Source organism: Ovis aries, chromosome 7, assembly GCF_016772045.2.
Source record: "Ovis aries strain OAR_USU_Benz2616 breed Rambouillet chromosome 7, ARS-UI_Ramb_v3.0, whole genome shotgun sequence".
Taxonomy (NCBI): domain Eukaryota; kingdom Metazoa; phylum Chordata; class Mammalia; order Artiodactyla; family Bovidae; genus Ovis; species Ovis aries.
The window spans coordinates 18,095,847-18,118,895 of NC_056060.1; the positions used below are offsets into that span (position 1 = coordinate 18,095,847).

The 23,049-nt window shown below is 43.5% G+C and overlaps 1 protein-coding gene across 3 annotated transcripts in view; it reads left to right on the forward strand.

Annotated features, from left to right (window-relative positions):
* THSD4 (thrombospondin type 1 domain containing 4) overlaps positions 1 to 23,049 on the forward strand; it is a 694,305-nt gene that overhangs the window by 166,682 nt on the left and 504,574 nt on the right. For all 3 annotated transcript variants that reach the window (XM_042252121.1, XM_027971544.3, XM_042252122.2), the window contains exon 6: positions 8,750 to 8,852. In XM_042252121.1, the coding sequence (XP_042108055.1) occupies positions 8,750 to 8,852 (103 nt within the window). The remainder of the gene's footprint in view (positions 1 to 8,749; positions 8,853 to 23,049) is intronic.

Genomic DNA, 23,049 nt, shown 5'->3' on the forward strand with positions numbered 1-23,049 from the left:
ACTTAGCATAGCTGATTAACAAGCTTATGATAGTTTTAGGTAAACAACAAAGGGGTTCAGCCACACATATACATGTATCCATTCTTCCCCAAACTCCCCTCCCATCTAGGCTGCCACATAATATTAATGAGAGTTCTCTGTGCTATACAGTAGGTCCTTGTTGGTTTTCCATTTTAAATATATGCTCATTGAAGGTCAAGACTTGGGGACAAAATGACTAGAGTCTTTCTTTATAGGGGTGACACATGGGAAGGAGAAAACCAAAGCACAATCTCTCCTGGTGTCTGTAGAGATGCAGTAAAAATACAGCTCTTTCTGCTAGCTGTTTCTAGGCTTTTGTATTATTATTATTTGCAATGTAATTAACCAATTAAGACATCTTATGCTGTTTGTCCTGGAGCCCTAAATGTCTCTCTCCCTCCTTCTTCTCTTAAGCACTCTGAGTTCAGTACTTCCTCCCCGGAGAGGAAACTGACACACAGGCTCCTTCTGGATCAAGGAGGCTGCAGTGAGTCACCAGGTCCAAGGCGGGGACAAGGTTTTGAGTTTTTAAAGGGCTTTGCTGACAAAGGAGGCATGATCCTGAGTTAGACAGAGTGCACTTAGCATTTTGAGGGGAAAAACCTCTGGGGCTAAAAAGCAGCTTTTAGCAAAAAAAGGCTGTGACGAGTTGTGGTATCTCCAGTGACTCTCCAGTAAATTTCCCTGGGGTGGGACTGACTTCTGACAATGGATTTATCCACATGCAGAGTTGTTTCTGGCTCAAAGTAAGTGAAAATGAAGGGAGGATGTTGGACAAATCTCAAATATAGCTAAGCTCTCTTTAGGCAGATTTTAATTCTATCCCATTGCTACTCTTATATGAAATGAGAGAGGAACTGATAAACAACTTCCTGCATGCAGTTTAAGGAGAAACTTTGCAAATGGGCCACATCAAGAAGTCGGTGCAGTTCTGTGAGGTGTGAAATGTACCAGGAACTATGGGGCCAGTTACTGGATACACAAGTTCTCTAACTTCAGGGCTCAACTTAGGCTTCTCCAGTCATGAACTTGGCCCCAGCCGCCTTGTCTGGGAAATAGATGTGAATGTCAGTGGTGTTTGCAGCACTCTGCTTTCATCTTCTCAGGCCACTCGGAATTTTCCATAGAAATACGTGTGTGTGTGTGTGTGTGTGTGTGTGTGTGTGTGAGAGAGAGAGAGAAATGGGCTTTCTGGTGGCTCAGATGGTGAAGAATCTGCCTGCAATGTGGGAGACCTGAGTTTGATCCCTGGGTTGGGAAGATCCCCTGGAGAACAGAATGTCAATCCACTCCAGTATTCTTGCTTGGAATATTCCATGGACAGAGGAACCTGGTGGGTTACAGTCAATGGGGTTGCAAAGAGTTGGACACAACTGAGTGACTAACAGATATATATGAAATATGTATATGAATATTTTGTGAACAGTGGCCTTATATATATAGTATATATAAACATGTAAATATTAGATACATTAAACATAAATATTCAAATAAATTTCATACAGATATATGTGTGAAATATAAATGTATGAATCATACCCATAAATATGTTGTTGTTCAGTTGTTCAGTCGTGTCTGACTCTTTGCAACCCCACGGACTGCAGCATACCAGGCTTCCCTGTCCATCACCATCTCCCAGAGTTTGCTCAAGGTCATGTCCATTGAGTCAGTGATGCTATCTAACCATCTTATCCTCGGATGCGCCCTTCTCTTCTTGTTCTCAATCTTTCCCAGCATCAAGGTCTTTTCCAATGATTCGGTTCTTTGCATCGGGTAGCCAAAGTATTGGAGCTTCAGCATCAGTCCTTCCAATGAATACTCAGGGTTGAATTCCTTTAGGATTGACTGGTTTGATCTCCTTGTAGTCCAAGGGACTTTAAAGAGTCTTCTCCAGCACCACAATTCTTCAATGCTCAGTCTTCTTTATTGTCAAGCTCTCACATCCGTATATGACCACTGGAAAAACCATAGCTTCGACTATGCAGACCTTTCTTGGCAAGGTGACATCTCTGACTTTTTAATATGCTGTCTAGTCTTGTCATAACTTTTCTTCCAAAGAGCAAGCGTCTTTTAATTTCATGGCTGCAGTCACCATCTGCAGTGATTTTGGAGCCCAAGAAAATAAAATCTGTCACTGTTTCCATTGTTTCCCCATCTATTTGCCATGATGTGATGGGACCAGATGCCATGATCTTAGTTTTTTTAATAGTGAGTTGTTTATTTACAACTGTCACTTTTCATGATAACAAAAAGAAGTTCAAATAGGAAGGGATATCACAGTGGCAGTAAGAGAGGTATATCCTCGTCCCTCTCTCAAGATGTAATTACAGTCAGTCATTTCAAATTTAAATTTCTCCATAACTTGAAATAGTATACCAACACCTCGCTTCTTGATATATCAGCTTCAAATTTTCTCTGTTGACTCCTCACTCTGCAAGATAACGAAATGATCCCCTTACATCCACTCTGCTGTTCTCCGTTAGCCACATTTTATTTTCAGTTATATTTTTATTATATATAGTATGTTAATAATTTTTATTTTGTTGATTTGTCAATGTTTCGAAGGATCAATCAACTCCTTATTTTTCAAGATTACAAATGTAGTGCCTAAGTGGTTCACCAAATTCTTCCCATGGCATTACATGTTTTGGTTTATTTCTTTATTCATTTTACCTTCCTATGAAATCCTTGCAGGAGACTATTTTGAAGAATTTTTCTTTGCATCCTCAATAATTGCAATCATAGCAAGGGTACAATGACTGTTTGCCTTTGAAGGAATTTCACGTCTTGCCTCAGCAGATGGCAGAGGGGAGGGAAACCAGGCTTATTAGTAAGATTCCGAAAGTAGCCACTGTAAGATTTGTGCTCCTTGGGGGAGTAAGAGCTTTGAATTTAAAAGTTTACTTTTTCCCACATACTTCCTGGTTAGTTATATAAAGGATATTCTCTTTTAGAGATATTCTTCTTACAGATCTCAAGACACATGAATAATCCAAAAAGGGAGAAATAAACAAGCATTCCTGTGATAAACCTAGGTTTGTATAGACGTGTGTACAGAGTATTTAAGAAATAGGGTTCTCTTGGGTGAATGGATGGGCTTAGTTACATTAACATCCTTTGGGTCTTTGATGAACTTACTAAGAGGGAAACTCCTTTCTCTAGGAGAACAGTATGAATTTGAATAGGAAACAAAAAGTGTCTGAGAATGGAGAAAACCTCAGTTATTTGTTTTTTAAATCCAAAGCCTTTACCAAGCTCTTTTGGAAAAACCAGTTTGCTGACTGTCTGGAGGGCCCTGGAAGTGGTGGGAGGTGGCAGCATTATTGCAAAGTTGAGTTTGTTCCAAGTGACTTGGGAAAGCAGTTATTAAACATATTTGAAAACTGCTGGATCGCTTCTAAGAAATTTTGATCCATGGTTGTATGATTCTACAGCTGGGAAACAAAGCCCATCTTCCATCTGTAGAAGAGAACACCCACCTGTCAGGCACTTAGAGCTTCTGGAACTGCTGGGTTCATCTTTGATGTCTTCTTAGATTTCAATTCAGCTAACATGTATTGCATTAGTATGAGATACAAACTTGAATATATTACTAATTTACTCCTCACGGAATTCCAGGGTTGGGGGCAGTAGCATAGGGCTTGGGATTGAAATGCAGTCATTTAGGCTATTTTAGAGGAGCAGAGTACTTTTCCCAAGGTCACGTAGGCACTTTCTCATGGCAGTGCAAGGACATTTTCTAGAGCTTGTTCTTTAGATTTTTTCACTGTGGTGATGTTAAATACATCATGTGTTGCTATGGTAGCTGGTCTTTTGATTGAATCCAGAGCAATGCAAAAGCTAAAAAAAAAAAAAAAAAAAAAAGTGCATATTGGACCCAGGCAGACCCCAAGGTCATGTCCTTGGTGTTGTCTTCATCAGGGATGATATTCTTCAGTCTCCTGGGGAACTGAAACAATTAATTACTAAAAGGTAATTGTGTGATCACTGACAGGGACCTCTTGAGCAGTGAAGTTACGTATGGGCAGCTGTCATCTCAGATTAACCAGGGTCACTGGAAACATAGCCAGAGTTTCCATAATAATTTTTGTGACTCATCGCAACTCTAAGCAATTGTCTAGATGGAACTTTGGATAGGGCCTCAAGTGCTTTATAAGAATTCTGCTCATTATATTAAAGTACATCTTTATTCCACTTCCCATAAGAGACCGGTGGGAATAACCCTCCTTCTCTGGGATGGAAGAGAGTCATTTGAAGGGAGGTTATCTCCCAGGGGCATTCTTTGGCTGTAAAGCTCCAGTCATAGCTGGCCCCATCCTGAGCGGGCCTGATCTCTATCTCCATGGCTTGTCCCTTGTTTCAGTTTTTTGGCCTGAAGATCATAAGGATCTGTGCCCATGGAAAGGATCAGCAGGAAATCTGCCCCAAGCCAACTCGCAGTGTAATATAGAAACAATTACTGATAAGGTGAGGGTGACTCAGTCTGTGGCATCAGGAAACAACCCACTTAAAGTGTAACAAATGTAAAATGATCTGTAACCTGGAAGTTTTAACTTCAGAGAGTCTGTTGAAATGAGAGGAGATCGTACACTGATAACAGTATGACAAGTACAAACAGATGTAATCTACAGAAGAGACATGAAACAGAAATTCCCCAGCCCTCCTTGGTTTTCATCCTCAATCTTCAGCTCCCTAGTCTTTGTTACTGGGGCCACTCCAGCGGGCCTCAGAGACCGAATCTAAACCTGTTCTCCAGGATGTCTCCTGACAGTAAGCAAGAGGAGCTTACGGCTCTCTTGTCTGAGGATCCATTACAAATGAACTATGCTGTCCACACGGTCTCGACGGGCACCTCGGCAGAGTGGTTACTGTCATGAGATCTAGAGTTAAATCCTGACTTCCCCACATGCCCTGTGACCTTGGGCAGCTCCTTTAACTTTTCTTTGCCTTCTCTTCCTCATCTATAAAATGGACATGAGTGGTTGTGCAGATTAAATGAGTAAATATACATAAATCGTATGGTGGAATACCTGACTTTTGGTGAGTGTTGATAAAAGTTAGCTATTTCTTTTTGTAATTTTATTCTTTGTTTATTTTTGGCTGTGCTAGGTCTTCGTTGTTGTGTGGGTTTTTCTCTAGTCATGGAGATCTTCCTGGATCAAGGATCAAACCCTTGTCTCCTGTATTGGCAGGCAGATTCTTTACCACTGAGCCACCAGGGAAACCCCCAGATTTAGCTATTCTTAACGCCATCATCATCATTATCACCCCAGACATCTATGTTCCTCTCCTGTACCATAATTCTGTCTCAATAACCCACTTCCATATCTGGACTCTGTGAGGCTTGCATTTTTCTGAACAGGTCTCTCCCCTCCTCTGGAAGTAGTGTCCTGACTCTCACTGGCAACTCACCTGGCCTCCTGTGGGTCATCTTTCAGGGCACCTTGTTAACCTCCTGCTGCACCTTCCCAGGTAATCCCTGGGTACTATGGTCAATCTCTGGGCTCATCTGCTTCCTGGTAACCATAGGCGGATTTGCTGTTTTAGCACCTGACCCCTCAGGGGTCAGATGTCCACAAGCACCCTGGCCTCAGGAGGTAACTGGGGCCACACTCAAATCTAAAGAACTTGTTGATCTGAGACAAGATATCCTGAATGACCTATCACAGGTGGCTGGTAGACTTGGCAGATGCATATGGATATAATAAAAGCACCAGGCATTAGCATTAAAAACTCTGCAAAAATGTTAACAGTATTGAGCCGTTCCAGCTTTGCATGGCTATGTGTTTGGAAGAGCTCAATAGTGATACATTTGTATTACATAAATGTTAACTATTGCAGAAAAACTAGATAATACAAATAAACCAAGTTAATTATAAAAAGAAAACATCTATAACCCATCTTCCAGAGATAACCATTTTAATCTCTTTCACTGTCTCCACACACACAGACCCCGCCAACACACACACACATAATCACTTTTTTCAATTAGTAGATTGTGGACTGCTTTCCATGTCATGAAATATACATTTAGATTATCAAGCATCAAATAATTCAAAATGATTCTGAAGCTGTGTTGTTTCGTGGTCCAGCTTTTTGGCACTATTTTGCTGCCAAATGATAATGGTGATGTTAAGAATAGCTAAACTTCTGGGCTTCCCTGGGAGCTCAGTGGTAAAGAATCTGCCTGCCAGTGCAGTAGACAAGGGTTTGATCCCTGATCCAGGAAGATCTCCACAACTAGAGAGAAGCCCACACAGCAACAAAGACCTAGCACAGCCAAAAATAAAAAAAGAATAAAATTATAAAGAGGTTAAACAGACTGGCTGAGTTTTTATGGTATGCAGCTTCTGATGCTGGTAACTGCCACCAGGTTAATTAGGGTGGCTCCTGGCTGGAGCCTCCTTCAGAGCAGCTTGGCTCTGTGTAGGAGTGGTTATTTGAGGAACAGGACTTTTGGCCCATTTGTTCTAGTCTCTTTCCATTACGAAAACCTGCCACCCAGCAGTGGATTTCAAGTTTCTAGGGATGCCCAGGGTGGGTGTTTAGCATTCTGGGCTCCGCCTCTATGTCACTGTGTGATGTCTGGCAGGGTAACCCGCCTCTCCATGCCTCTGTGTCCTCGTCTTTAAATTAAAGGAGTTGTACTTGCTTTTCTTCCGCTCTCACACTCTGATTGCATGTTAAATCATTTGGAGTGTGATTGAGGCCTGGGAGTGGCTCTTATTTGTGGCTGCATAATCTGGTGCCAGGCTGGCTGCCCCAGGATCACCAGAGTGGGGGTGCATTCCAAGTGTATATTCCTGGCCCTCTTCCCTATCCTCCACTGGATAAGAAAGCCCAAGAATCTGTATTTTTTAACAATCCCCTTAGCTAGTCTTTTTCATTGAAAGGATGGTGCCTGCTCCTAAGCTGCCCGCCTGATCTCATCCTAGTTGAACTCTCATTCTGGCCAAAGGGTTGTAAAAAGCATCTTAACCCCAAATCCTTCATGGAGGCAGCTGGTTTTGCTGGAAGCCTACATGGTTCCGGCTTTAGGACCGCCAGCAGCTTGGCTTCCATGGCCCCTGGAGACAGCTTTCCCCAGCCTGTTAGCTTCTCACCCATTGTCAGAGCTCAGCGCACGCTGCTCAACCACCTGGCCCCCTTCCGCCCGGCCCAGTTTCCATTGTGTTCTACTTCACATGGTTTCTTGTTCTATATGGTTTGGCTCAGGCTGCAGTAGGGTTAGGACCACCCTGCGTGTGTGTCCCAGCAGCTTCCCCCACTGCCCTTCATCAAGCAAGGGATGTTTTTCCTTCCACCTGGTTTCATTCCCCCACTCTGTTCCCTCATCTTCCAGGAGACCTGATGTTTCTGATACATATAGTAGATTTCCTTCTAATCCTGTAGGACTTGATCTATTGTATTAGCACTTTACTTCCGAAACTTCTATACAGGGCTTTAAATATTTGAGTGGCCGTATTCCTTTCCTGTCTGATTATTAAAATACAGACACACAGGCACACACCCTTCACCTTAGAGTGTGCTGGATTTAAAAAGCTAGAACCTACCTTATCCACAATTTGAATAGGAGATTCTGATCTTATTTCACATTTATGTCCCATTTTACTCATATTCACCATTTAGAAATAAGAAAGAAATAAGCCAGAAGCAGCTGGATATTAAACCTGAGTAGACTAGTATATCAGAATCACCTGGATAAATTAACAGACTACAGATTGTTGGACCTCATGCCAGACTTACTGAATCCTTGAGGGAGGGCTCCACAAGTCTGCACTTCCCAGGAGCTCTCTGAATGTCTCTTCTGTAGGCTGAGGGCTTGGATCTCCTGCAGTAGATAGTGAAGAGAATTTAGACAAAATAAGATGCACCATCCTGCATTAGGCAGTAGAGAGAATTTAGGCCAGAATTTAGACTGGCAGGCAGCCTGGTGGGCACTAGACTTCTTGGGGTTCAATTCAGCCTCTGCCCTCACTGGCTATGTGACTGCTTCATGCCTCAGTTTGCTCACTAGTAGAAACAAATCTGTAAAAATATTAATAACATTGTCATCATGAGGATTAAATCAGTTAACATGTGCATACATGCTAAGTGGCCCCAGTGTTATCCAACTCTTTGTGACCTCATAGACTTAGCCCACCAGGCTCCTCTGTCTGTGGGATTCTCCAGGCAAGAATACTGAAGTGGATTGCCATGCCCTCTTCCAGGGGATCTTCCCAACCCAGGGATTGAACCCGTATGTCTTACATCTCCTGCATTGGCAAGCAGGTTCTTTACCACTAGCACCACCTGGGAAGCCCTAGTTAGTATGCTTAAAATAGTGCTGCACATTGGTAAGAGCGGTGTCTGTGTCCGCTGTGAATGTTACCCCATGCACAAGAATGGTATGAGCAAAGTCAAACAGATGCAAACGGGTGGCCTCTCTGAGGGAGGCGAGCAGACCTCTTTGTTAAGAGCAGGTTTAGGTCAGTAGTTTTCAAATTATGGTATGCAAAAACTTCACATGGGAAGCATGTTAAAAATGTAGTGTCCTTCCAAAGACTTGATTTAGTAAACTTGGAGTGAAGCATTAAAAATTTTTGATGTAGATGATCAGCACATTTTTAGAAATCCAGGTTTCAGTGGGGAAGTACAGGCATTTAACATTGGTGAGGCCTCATGGGATTTGGCTTGGGCCATGAAAAGATATGGATGCTAATTGCATATTTAATATCTGCTTTATTAGGTGTGTCCAGAAAGCAGTAGAAGTATCTGGGAGGTACAGTGTGCATCCTACAACAACAAGCCGTTCATGGGCCGGTTTTATGAATGGGAACCATTTGCAGAAGGTAAGAGTAGCCCCAGCCCTGTCCACAGGAATCAGTTTTGTCTGTTCTCCAACCCTGTTGCCTTTTTGTTGTTGCTGGAGGAACTGGTGTGATGCTGGCTAGAGTTGCAGTGTGAGGAGGAGCTGGTACAGGTCTTTACTGAAGGTAGTAATAGCTCTCAGGTGACAGCTGGACCATTAGTCAGATGGGAGAGGCTTTGATCGAAGCAAGCAGCATCGGAGGATGACAGGATGAGTGAGACAGAGGAAGGGTCAAGAAATGAGAAGAAGCAAGAGATTCAAGCTAAACTTGGGAGGCGTGAGCAAGGCTAGAGTTTCCCTTTTCCTTGGTTCCTGCTGCAAGGGCTGGTATAATGGCTTAAGAGAGCCTAGAGGTGTAAGGCTGACAGTTGTTTGGCTTTAGTGCTGGGGGAGCCTCAAATGCAGTTTCCCGAGAGAAAGTGTGGTAGGCAACCACTGCAGAGCTCGTCAGTACTGTTCCAGATCTTGGAGTCACTTTCCTTTGTTGTTTCTTTGTTTTGATGAGGACCATTTTTAAAGTCTTTGTTGAGTTTTTACCATGTTGCTTCTGTTTTACGGTTTGGTTTTGGGGCCATAGTAAGTTGTGTTGATTCCATTATAGAATCTGTGTCCACATGTGAGAAGTCGTGCCTAGGTGTAAGGCCATGGGAAGAGGGAGGTGGGGTGGATGTCTGCTCTGAAATGGGATGCAGAATTGTTCTTGTCTGCGCATTTGTCTCAGAGAAGTGTCTGTAGCTTGGGTTGGATTCTTAAAGTGGTCTCATGACCACTGCCCATTAGAATCACTGAGGAGCCTTCTAGAAATACTGAGGCCTGGGTGCCACTCCCAGAGATTGTGATTTAATTGATTTGGGGTGCAGCCTGGGGATGGGGATTTTTTTTTTAAGATCACAAGTCATTCTGATGGGCAGCTGGGGTTGAGAAACTCTAATCCAAGATGGAGGCAGGATCTCAGAAGAGGTGGTGACTCTGGCTTAAATTAAGGCACAGAATCATGAGTGTTTTGTCAACTGTGAAATATATTCTTATGTCAGGGCAACAGTACTTGGCAGTGAGCACTTAGAGAAGTAACCCTTTCTTTTGTCTGAGCTGCGCCCTTGCTTTATTGTTGGCTGTGGGTAGTAATAGCTGCTTTACCATGGTTCACTGGGAGGCAAGGTGAATTCCTCCAGCCATGCGCTGTCTGTCTGCATTGTTTACGCTGAAGCTGGAGCCACATCACCCTCTCTGCTTAGTTCCACATGGTCCTCTGCCAGCCACCTGATCCTGTCAAGCCTGGTAGACTCAAGTCTAGTATCAAAAGCTCTTTGCATCCCACAAAGAAAACTCATGCTAATATTTTCACCTATCATCAGTATTGCCTGTGGATGCCAGCTGTTGCCTATCTGTGATTCTACTTTTTCTGTTCTTTTGTTTGCCCTGACTCAGACTGGACTTTAATTGTGAGTCCTCAGGTAGGAGGTGGAGTAATTAACATCTGATTCAACTTTTTATTTTGGAAAATTTCAAACATATGAAAAGATAGAATGGTATAATCATATGATAATAACCTCCTATATACCCATCACTTAGTTTCAACTCATGGCAAGTCTTTTTCATGTATAGTCCACCTGTTCATCCCCATCCAAATATGGCAAACTATTTGGATTTACATTATATAGCATTATTCACTGGTGCATATATTGATTAGAACTCTTGGCTGTAAGTGACCGAAACCAAGCCTACCTATATTTAAGCAAGAAAGATACTTTGTTGGTCCTGTTACTGGGAAGTCCAAGAATGGGGCTGGGATTTAGATGTGGCTGCATTCGAGGGATTCAATAACGTTGCTGCTGCTGCTGCTGCTAAGTTGCTTCAGTTGTGTCCGACTCTGCGATCCCATAGACAGCAGCCCACCAGGCTCCCCCGTCCCTGGGATTCTTCAGGCAAGAACACTGGAGTGGATTGCCATTTCCTTCTCCAAGGCATGAAAGTGAAAAGTGAAAGTGAAGTTGCTCAGTCATGTCCGACTCTTCGAGACCCCATGGACTGCAGCCTACCAGGCTCCTCCGTCCATGGGATTTTCCAGGCAAGAGTACTGGAGTGGGTTGCCATTGCCTTCTCCCCCAATAATGTTAGGAGCCTGCTTTTCTCTCTTTCTCCATCTCTTGGTCTGTTTGCTTACTTCTCAGGTGGATGGACAGGCTTACATGGCTTTGAACTTGCAATCATAGTGAGAAAGACTCTCTTATCCAGTGTTATGGGTTGAATTACGTCCCCCGATTTTTCTATCCCTGGTGCCTATGAATTTGCTTATCTGGAAATAAGGTCTTTGGATGTAATTAAGGTTCAGGTTAAGAAGAGGTCATACTGGATGAGGGTGGGCCCTTAATCCAATGCAACTGGTGTCCTTATATAAAGAGAAGAGACACAGAGGCACACATATAGAGGACACGCAGGCACAGAGGAAAGATGGCATGTGACACCACGGCGGAGCTCAGTGACACAGCCACAAGTCAGGGGACACTAAGGGTTTCTGGAAAATGCCAGAAACCAAGAGGCGTAACAGAAAGATTCTTCCCCAGAGATTGCAGAGGGAGTAGGGCCCTGCCAACACCTTGAGTTTGAATTCCCAGCCTCCAGAACTGTCAGAGAATAAATTCTGTTGTTTTAACCCACCCAGTTTGTGGTCATTTTTTATGGCAGCCTAGGAAACTAATATGCCTAATGAGGGCTTCGGTCTCAGAAAAACCACACTGTGATCTTTTTTGGGTCATATTCCCATCCCTGGACATGACATGGCCTAGGTTGGGGGCAGTGGTCCTTGGGTTAACTCAGGTCATGTGACTAGCCCTCTGGTGGGAAACCCACATCCCAGGAAGCGGAGGTGGGAAAGAGGGAATTGGGACAGACAGAAAAACAGAATCTTCTACAGTAATTGTTATCTACTTCTTCACCATAAGCCACTGAAATTTTGAAGGAGCCAGTGAGAATGCTGTTTTACAAAGCATTTTTACAAATGTGTTACAAAGAAAAGAAAAATGCAGAACAGCAGCAGATTAAATAAATCAACCATCTTCTGCACTGTGTTTGGTACTTTGTCTAGAAAATTCAGCATTCTTTAAAAATATTTACTGACATTAATATGTCTCACATGCCTAGGAGGAGGGGATCCCAGAGTCACTGAAACTGCATTTACTTTGGCTTTCTTTAAACAATTCTTCTTGCTGCTAAGATTGTTTTCTTGATTTTGTCCTCTTTCCTCTTAAATGACTCCCAGGCTGACCAGTGGGAGGAAGACGCTGTTAATGTTTCTGCGGGGTGTTCATATTTTACGGCTGGGTTTTGCATTCGGCTCTGGGTTTTGTTTGGATGTCTGTTGCTATTCGCATATGCCTACTTAGGGGAACAGCTGCACTTATTCAGCCCAATGCCACAAAGAATAGTAAAAGCAGAGTGCACTCTCTGATAAACACATTAATTTCACCACATGCTTCTTCTTAGACTCTTAACTGCATTTCCTGGATATAGTGATCTGTCCTAAGATAATGCCTCCAGGAATTTTTCGCATAGATGTAATATTGTAAAGACGATGGAAGTAGAATTCCAGGGTCTGCACGCGCCTGTTTACTCAGTACAGTCTTAGTTCATGTGTCACCCTTGTTCCTCTTCACTCCAAGCCACTCTGGACTGTAAATTGCACGGTCAATGTAGCTAGAAGAGGACACTTGAATAGGTAGAGTCTTGTTTGGGTGCATTGGAGGAAATCGTACCTGTTTTCATAACTAGAATCTAGAGTTTTGCCGGGTCACTGTGGGCTCTACAGCAGTGAGTTTCAGTCTTAATCCATAGGCCGGGGACAGCTTTGTATTGGTATTTTAATGCACCATATGTCCCCAAGAGCTGAACTGAACAGAGCACAAGTCTAAAAGCCAGAAGTGAGACTGAGTTAGAAACTGGAGGTTGCCAACTGGTCATATGACTGGGGTCAGTAGATCTGTCAGGACTGAGTAGCTTGAGCTGCAGGAACAAAGAACCCCTGAGTCCTTATGACTTAACAGAACAAGTTTGTCTCTTGCTCAGCCCACCTGTGTGATACAGTATGTATTCTGCTCATTCAGGGGTCCAGGCTGATAGAAGCAGCATCTCAACTTCTGCTTCCACTGAGGCCAGGAAAGGGAACAAATGAATCACCCATGGATCCTTCACGCTTCTCCCAGAAGTGATCAGTGTTGTTTCTGCTCACATCTCTTTAGCCGAAGCAAGCAACACATCATGTTTAACTTCAAGGGCAGCAGGGAGGTACCATCCTGCTGTGTGCTCAAAGCAGACGTGGAATATCCACTACCACCCTAATGACTAGTGCAAGCAGGAAGCTTCGAGAGAATTCCGTGAGCTGTGTCTTCCTTCTCTAAGTTCAGGTGACTTTTATTAGGCTGTTTGCAAGAAGAGTAGGGCTCTAGGGAATGTTATAGGTGACACAGTCTCTAACAGTTACAGGGCCCTGAGCCATTTAGACTATTCCTTCTCCTTGATTAAAGCTCCGAGGGGCAGGGATGGAATGTTGGTGCCAAGGGGTGCTGCTGACTCCCCCGCACGTCTAGCCCTGGCACAGACCACGTTGGTACGGGGGTCAAGGACTGTCATAAACATGGACAGTATTATCAAAACTGTATGATGTGAGGAAGGAAGGCTTAGGGCCAAGTGCTGGTGGACCTGGGGTTAGGATGTTTATATTTTACTGAAGCAACTTTATTCATTCCTGGAATTCTCGCTCCCTCAGCCCACCCCTCCTGCACAGATAGTTCTTAGTCATCATGGACTTTTCAGAGTGGACAGGGAAGGGCTAAGGGAAAGGAGAGGAGTTGTCCAGTTTTCTACCCTCCACAGATCCATTCTGAAGCTCTTTTATCCAGGCCTACGAATACCTGGCAAGACAAGGTCATGTTTGCTCCGCATTTGAGTGTATCATTGAGGACAAGGGGCTTCCCTTGTAGCCCAGTTGGTAAAGGATCTGCCTGCAGTGCAGGAGACCCAGGCTTGATTCCTGGCTTGGGAAGATCCCCTGGAGAAGGAAATAGCAACCCACTCCAGTATTCTTGTCTGGAGAATCCCATGGACAGAGGAGCATGGAGGGCTACAGTCCATGGGGTTGCAAGAGTTGGACGTGACTTAGCAACTAAACCTCCACTGAGGACAAAGCAAAATCCTGAGAGCAACCTCTTTGTGAAAACGAAACAGTGATTTTGGTTTTATACATTAGTTGAGTATGAATGAATGGTAGTGAGCTCCCCAGAAAGAAGTTGGGGGTATTTAAGGGAGATATCTGAGGGTTGTAGACCTATATTTGAAGTCATTGTCTTTAGTGTGATAATTGAAGCCACTGTGATGAAGACCTTCAAGAGAGTACAAAGTCACGAGGACGAGGGACTCAGGAAGGAGGTTTGACGTATATCCACGTTAAAGAAGCAGGGGAAAGAGACCCAACGATGAAAGGAGCCTGAGAAGAGGTGGCACCAAAGTATTATAGTGCCTTCTATCATCTCTAATAGTAATAAAGTCTATTACGGTTTATAAAGTTCTATTACATACACCACAATGAGGGACAAATGAGATAAGAGGAATTGCAAGCACTTACTGTGTACCAGGCTAACTCATTTAATCTTTACAGCAACCCTGTGAGGTGAGTCCTATTATCAGCCTCACTTTACACAAGAAACAAAGTATATAATCGTTAAATAATTACCCAAGGTCACCCAGATAGTAAGTGATAGAGCCAGGTTCAAACCTCAGAATCTGGCTACAGAATCTCTACTCTCAATGTATATGGAAGCCAGGAGAAAGATATGTAGACTTGTGAGCATTTTAGACCAGTCTTTTGGTGCCTGTTTTCCTTGTTAAAACTCTCTGAGTAATTAAAGTTTAACTTTTCTTTAAAAAAAGATAAAAGAAGGAGTGGTGGGGGAGAAGCCATGAACACAGCTTAACATAGCAAGAAGTCAAGGGGAGGATGGAGCCTGAGAAAATGAGACTAGGATAGACTGTCGGGAAAGCACTGGAGAGAATCTAGCCAGGTGGAATGAGCAGGGAGGGGAGGGATCTTTAAGAGGCAGGGGACATGGGTATGCCTATGGCTGATTCACATTGATGTGTGCTAGAAACTTTCACAATATTGTAAAGTAATTATCCTCCAGTTAAAAATAAAATAAAAAATTTAAAAAGAGGGTAGCCAGTGAATAGGGCTAGCTCTTCCTTTTAAAAATTGCCACGAAGAAGGCATACTGAGAGTGTTTGCTGGCTTAATTTAAGGCAAAGAGAAAGGTTTGTTTAGAATGGTAGAGAAATGAGAATTCTGGGGATTGAGAGACTGAAACTTAAAAAGGAAGAATAAGGGGTTAATAGAATGGTACCTATAAACCTAGTCTATCCTAGAAAAAAAGGTGGAAAATAGGCACCATTTTCCCTCCAGGAAAAATTATATTGTTTCTCTGCATGCTGTTAATACAAAACCTCTTCACCATTAAATGAAAATTCATTTATTCAAGAGCAATGAAAGCAATCATAGTTCCATAAAAAATATTTATTTAAGAATGTTCACAGCAAATTTTTTCATGATAGCTTCAAAGTGGAAACAACCCAACTATTTCATCAACAGGAGACTGAATAAACACACTGTGATACATTTATACAGTGGAGTATTACTCAGCAATAATAAAGCACACTCTACTGATACATATAATGATCCAGGTGAGTATCAGAAACACTATGTTGACCAGAATAAGCCAGATACAAGCCTCTGCACTGCCTGATTCTCTTTGTATTTTGTTCTAGAACAGGGAAGATTGGGCTACACTGATGGAAGTCAGAACAGTGTTTGCCTATGGGTGTGGGGAAGGAATAGCTGGAAAGGCCAGTGATAGAGCTTTGTGGAATGATGGTCACGTTCCAGATCACAATTGGCACGGCTGGTTTATGTAGTTGTTGAAACCCATCGACTGTACATTTGTGGTCTATGCATTCTATTGTATATAAACAATACTTTAAAAAGCCATTTGATTCTTTCCCATTCTGTCTTCATTCCTAAAAGTAAAATTTAGAGCTAATATAAATTTCACCATTATAGAACTATTCTAAGCAGATCCAACCAGTCCATTCTAAAGGAGATCAGCTCTGGGTGTTCTTTGGAAGGAATGATGCTAAAGCTGAAACTCCAATACTTTGGCCACCTCATGCGAAGAGCTGACTCATTGGAAAAGATGTTGATGCTTGGAGGGATTGGGTGCAGGAGGAGAAGGGGACAACAGAGGATGAGATGGCTGGATGGCATCACTGACTCGATGGACATGCGTCTGAGTGAACTCTGGGAGTTGGTGATGGACAGGGAGGCCTGGCGTGCTGCGATTCATGGGGTCGCAAAGACTTGGACACAACTGAGCGACTGAACTGAACTGAACTGAAGCCTTGCTAGTTTGCCTCTCTTTCTCTTACTCTATTTTATTTTAAATGCTCTTTATTATTTACCATAGAGGCACAAGAGGATTTTAGGAAGAATGTACTCATATGCAGGATATCATTTTTGGAATCATTTAGGATCATAGGGCTTAGCTGAGCCTAGAAATCCTCAACTAGGTCCAGAATCTGAAGAAGCAAGCTGCACATCTGTGTAAGTTAGCATTCTTCTTTTTTTCACAAGCCGCAGACACCAATTTTGGCTAGGTCAAACACAAAAGGATTTTGTTGGAAGAATATCCAGTAGCTCTAAGAATCAACAGGAAGTGTGTGGGAGCAGGCTGGGTGAAGGACAGATACAAAGCGGGTGCTGGGGATCCAGGTGGACAGAACTGATGGCCTTACTTGCCTGCTGCTGGTGTTGCTGCAGTGGATACATTTGGACAGGTTTCTTCATCCAAGACTCAGAGCCCTGGAAATAGGAGCCCTATGGCTTGGCACAGGCCACACGCCCACTGCTTGGCTGGGGAGAGAAGGGTCGGGGGAGTCCTGACTGACAGTCCCACCAAGACTACATGCAGAGGAGGAGAATAGATTCCCAGAAAGGAAATCCAGGTGCTGAACCAAAAGAAGGAAGAATGGGTCTGGGATGGCCCAAAACAACCGATATCCATGACGGAAACTCATGACAAGTCAGGATCCCCACCTGGTTTGTCAACTGTACTTCATGCGATTTTCTGACACCTTTGAGGGACTATTGAAATTAGACTATAAAGTGTGATTGTCGCTCTTTCCTTCTCATGTTGACTTTTCTGAAGATTTCTTCAGATAGGCCTCCTTATATAGGTATGGTATGTGACTGTGTGGGTTCTTTCTGATTCTACACATTGTCAGACATAATTTGGATCGACCAGTGTGCATTTGCAAAGGGACATGGGAGAGAGGCTGGGGTTCTGTGGTACCTTTATCCTGTGGCATGCTGTGTTGAGGAGGACCTCAGGAGGAAGTGAAAGGGGCTAGTAATGGTTGTTCTTTTCCTGCTGATTTCTGTAATCCTGGACAGACTCTTTGGTGGGGTTATATGTGTAACGTACATCTAGATCTGTGTACCTTAGATCAAGTGAGCCTTAGGAAGCATCACTACGAACAAAGCTAGTAGAGGTGATAGAATTTCAGTTGAGCTATTTCAAATCTAAAAGATGATTCTGTGAAAATGCTGCACTCAATATGCTAGAAAATTTGGAAAACTCAGCAGTGGCCCCAGGACCAGAAAAGGTCAGTTTTCATTCCAATCCCAAAGAAAGGCAATGCCAAAGAATGCTCAAACTACTGCATAATCGCACTCATCTCACATGCTAGCAAAGGAATGCTCAAAATTCTCCAAAACCAGGCTTCAACAGTACATGAACTGTGAACTTCCAGATGTTCAAGCTGGATTTAGAAAAGGCAGAGGAACCAGAGATCAAATTGCCAACATTTGCTGGATCATTGAAAAGGCAAGAGAGTTCCAGAAAAACATCTACTTCCACTTTATTGACTATGCCAGAGCCTTTGACTGTGTGGATCACAACAAACTGTGGGAAATTCTTAAAGAGCTGGGAATACCAGACCACTTTACTGCCTCCTGAGAAATTTATATGCAGGTCAAGAAGCAACAGTTAGAACTGATCATGGAACAACAGACTGATTCCAAATCAAGAAAGGAGTGTGTCAAGGCTGTATATTGTCACCCTGCTTATTTAACTTATATGAAGAATACATCATGCAGAATGCCAGGCTGGATGAAGCACAAGCTCGAATCAAGATTGCCAGGAGAAATATCAGTAACCTCAGATACTCAGAAGACACCACCCTTAGGGCAGAAAGCGAAGAACTAAAGAGCCTCTTGATGCAAGTGAAAGAGGAGAGTGAAAAAGTTAACTTAAATGTAAACATTCAGAAAACAAAGATCATGACATTCAGTCCCATGCTACTTCATGGCAAATAGATGGGAAAATAATGGAAACAGTGACAGACTTTATTTTCTTAGGCTCTAAAATCACTGCAGATGGTGACTGCAGCCATGAAATTAAAAGACGCTTGCTCCTTGGAAGAAAAGCTATGACCAACCTAGACAGTGTATTAAAAAGGCAGAGATATCACCTTGCCAAGAAAGGTCCACATAGTCAAAGCTATGGTTTTTCCAGTGGTCATGTATGGATGTGAGAGTTGGACAATAAAAAAGCTGCTGCTGCTGCTGTCATGTCCAACTCTGTGCAACCCCATAGATGGCAGCCCACCAGGCTCCACCATCCCTGGGATTCTCCAGGCAAGAACACTGGAGTGGGTTGCCATTTTCTTCTCCAATGCATGAAAGTGAAAAGTGAAAGTCAAGTCTCTCAGTCGTGTCCAACACTTCGCGACCGAATGGACTGCAGCCTACCAGGCTCCTCCGCCCATGGGATTTTCCAGGCAAGAGTGCTGGAGTGGGGTGCCATTGCCTTCTCCAAAAGAAAGCTGAGCACAGAAGAATTGATGGTTTTGAACTGTGGTGTTGGAGAAGACTCTTGAGAATCTCTTGGACTGCAAGGAGATCCAACCAGTCAATCCTAAAGGAAATCAGTCCTGAATATTCATTGGAAGGACTGATGTTGAAGCTGAAGCTCCAATACTTGGGCCACCTGATGCGAACTGACTCAGTGGAAAAGACCCTGATGCTAGGAAAGGTTGAAGGCGGGAGGAGAAGGGGATGACAGAGGTTGAGATGGTTGGATGGCATCACTAACTCGATGGACGTGAGTTTGAGTAAGCTCTGGGGGTTGGTAATGGACAGGGAAGCCTGGTGTGCTGCTTCCAGGGGGTCACAAAGAGTCAGACGTGACTGAACCGAGTGACTGACACCTAGATCATGTGTTCCTCTCAGTATCTAAAAAGAAAGAAGGATGTAGGGTGGGGCACATGGAATCATGTCTCTGTGAGTGTTTTCCTGGGAAGCTGAGGATTTGGAAAAGAAAAGATCATTTGAGGGGGAACATTGCCCCTGCTCTTAAGTATTCTGGAAGGTGTAAAGGATTCATGTAAAAGCAGTTTCTTTCCTGGCACTTACACCAGTGTCATTCTAGGTAATTAGTAAAGAAAAGCCTCAGGGTATATTTCAACATCTAAAAAGCAGATTAGTCTAAATGTAAATAATTTTGAGGATTTAAAGGCAAGGGTAAAGCTTAAACCCATTGCAAAATATTCAATAATGAGACCCAGTCCTGTCATTTCTCTCTCCTGGGAAGCTCAACTGTCTTCAAAGACTGCCTCCATCCTCGTGGTGTATCTGGTCAGGATGAGCAAGGTCAGATGTCATTATTCTACAGACTCAAGAACTGAGCCTCCAGGTTGGATGATCTGCCCTGGGTCGCAGGATAAAATAGAAGGATCAGATTAAAAGAGATGTTACATAACCACAGCCTGCTGATTTCAGAGCAGCCATTTGCCTCAGGGGCTATGAAAGAATTTTTCCCTTCATGTAACCAAGCCGTGACCGATTTGGTACCTTTAAAAACAAACAAATATGTTTTTACATCAACTGAGACTTTTCCAGGAAATCCCGGGACTCTGTCTTAATCCTGTAGCACGGTTATCTCACCCTTTGAGCAGATGCCTCTGATCATAAATTGATAGAGCTGGGTCCCAAAGGAGTGGTCAGGACCTTTGGTTGCACCATGCCCGGATGTTGAGACATTAGTATGGGGCCAACATCAAGAGGTTTTTAGAATTAGAGGCCTTAGAGCTGGAAAATAATCCATGAAAATGCAAATTCTGTTTAAATTGTAAATCCAGCCCATCCTTTTGCATATTGATGAAAGAAATTCTCCTTCATCTGCATAGTCCCTCCCCCGAAGCTGTTTAACAGCAACCATACCTGTTGGTATCTGTTTTCTTAGAAATTGCAGTGAGAACATTCCATGAGTCAGTGGATCTTGTTAACAAAGGATTAAAGGAAAAATTTGTTGTATATCTGGGGTTGGGTAGGAGGAAGGGAGAGAGCAAGCTCCAGCATTCCTGTGTTTACCCAGGCGGTTGGCTTCACCTTCCTCTTCACAATGCCTACACTTTGTAATAAGGCCATTCTTTTAATGCCACTATAATTCATCCCAGGATGATTGTTACCTGGCTACCCTTTGGAACCACATGGAATGAAACCTCCAGGTTCCCTCTTAAGATATTTGAAAGCAGCCATCTTGTCATTCTATGTTTTGTTTCACCAATCTGCTAAATATTTATTTCCTTCAATTGACTCCATATGTATTGGAGCATGCCACTTGTTTACCATCCTATCTACCCCCTTTAGAATCAATATATGAGTCATAACAAGCAGCTCTGGTTGAGTGTGCCTCTGGTGTGCAAGGCTCAGGAGCACGGGGTGTCACTGGCATGGATCAGTGATGTCCTGCATAACTATGGGAAGGGACACGGTAGCCTGTATCCTCCTCCTTTTCTTATAGTTGATTTACTGTATTGTGTTAGTTTCCCGTGCTGCTGCTGCTGCTAAGTCACGTCAGTCATGTCTGACTCTGTGAGACCCCGTAGACGGCAGCCCACCAGGCTCCCCCGTCCCTGGGATTCTCCAGGCAAGAACACTGGAGTGGGTTGCCATTTTCTTCAGTGCATGAAAGTGAAAAGTGAAAGTGAAGTCGTGTCCGACTCTTGGCGACCCCATGGACTGTACCATGGGATTTCCCAGGCAAGAGTACTGGAGTGGGGTGCCGTTGCCTTCTCCAGTTTCCTGTGTACAGCAAAGTGATTCAGTTATACATATACATATATTCATTCATTCTTTTTTAGATTCTTTTCTCTCATAGGTTCTCACAGAATATTGAGTAGAGTTCCTTGTGCTATACAGTAGGTTCTTGTTGGTTATCTGTCTTATATGTAGCAGTGTGAAGGCAATGGCACCCCACTCCAGTGCTCTTGCCTGGAAAATCCCATGAATGGAGGAGCCTGGTGGGCTGCAGTCCATGGGGTCACTAAGAGTCGGACATGATTGAGCAAATTCACTTTCACGCATTGGAGAAGGAAATGGCACCCCACTCCAGTGTTCTTGCCTGAAAAATCCCATGAATGGAGGAGCTTGGTGGGCTGCAGTCCATGGGGTCACTAAGAGTCGGACACGACTGAGCAAATTCACTTTCACGCATTGGAGAAGGAAATGGCAACCCACTCCAGTGTTCTTGCCTGGAGAATCCCAGGGACGGGGGAGCCTGGTGGGCTGCCGTCTACGGGGTCGCACAGAGTCGGACACGACTGAAGCGACTTAGCAGCAGCATGTATGTATGTAAGCTCCTGATTTATCCCTCCCACGTTTCTCATTTGGTAACCTTAAGTTTGTTAACCTCAACATCTGTAAGTTTGTTTCTATCTTTCACACTGTGATGACATACGTGCCAATTAACCCAGTAATGAAGGAAATGATGCAAATAAATATAATGAATGCATCATTGTACTAGTTTTGTCTAAAACGCGTTCACGTTTAAAATGTAAGTAAAATACCAAATAATATGTAACTGATTGTAATTTTCCAGAAGAAGACATTTAGAATGGCTGAAATAGTCAGGGACAGGCCTGGATTTCCCAGAGTAATCCTTCAACTTGAGGCTTCTTTCAGGGGCCCAGTGTATCTAGAGGTAGAGAACCTAAATCAAGGATAGTTTCTAAAAACCGGATTGTCTGCTATTGCTGTATTAAATAGGTTTCATTCTGCATTTGAAGTTGTGTTTCCTGTCTGCATCTGAGGCTGGGTTGACTAAAGCAAAGTAAAATAAAGTAGTGGCAGTGATGTATATCTGAATTATCCTGGTTCCAAACCCAGCTATTTTCAGCCTGAACTATGCAGATAACTTGTCATCGTGTCTTGAGGACATGCGTGTCATTTTCACACCTCTTTCCTGAGACACCTAGGAGACACGAACAGCTATTTGAGGTCCTTTGAACCCAAATGCTTAGGAACCTAGTATTTATTGGGATATATATTTTTTTCCTTAAGGTTACTAATTGTGATATACAGCCTGAAACAGGCTTTGGTTCACAACCATTTCTGTTCAAATGGGAGAAATTTTTGGATTGTTGCTTTTCTCATCTCTTTCCTGTTCTGCAGTTGTCACTGCTCCGCTCCCACCCTGGATGGAAACTGGTGATCGCTGAATGGCCCACAGACGGAGACAGGCCTTTAATGCTCTTTCTGTGCTGGGGCTAACATGGTGCCGCCGTAGCTCCACCTGGGGCGAGGCAGAAGCACTAGCACTCCTCATGCAAGTCTTTCTGTTCCGCTCACCCTCTCGTGGTGAGTGCTTAGTTTTTTTTATCTGGATTTTTTCATTCTTTTTGGGTTGCAAGATACACACATACACACACCACCACCACCACCCCACCTCCGGGAGGAAACCACTGTTTAATTTGTTGACAAACATGTGTGGATATGTTTAAATACTGTAGAAGTAAAACAAGGAAAGTTCAAGTTCAGTTCAGTCTCTCAGTTGTGTCTGACTCCCTGCGACCCCATGGACTACAGCACACCAGGCTCCTCTGTCCATCACAAACTCCCAGAGCTTACTCATACTCATCCATTGAGTCGGTGATGTCATCTAACCATCTCATCCTCTGTCATCCCCCTTCTCCTCCTGCCCTCTTTCCCACCTTCAGGGTCTTTTCTAATGAGTCAGCTCTTTGCATCAGGTTGCCAAAGTATTGGGGCTCCAGCTTCATCATCAGTCCTTCCAATG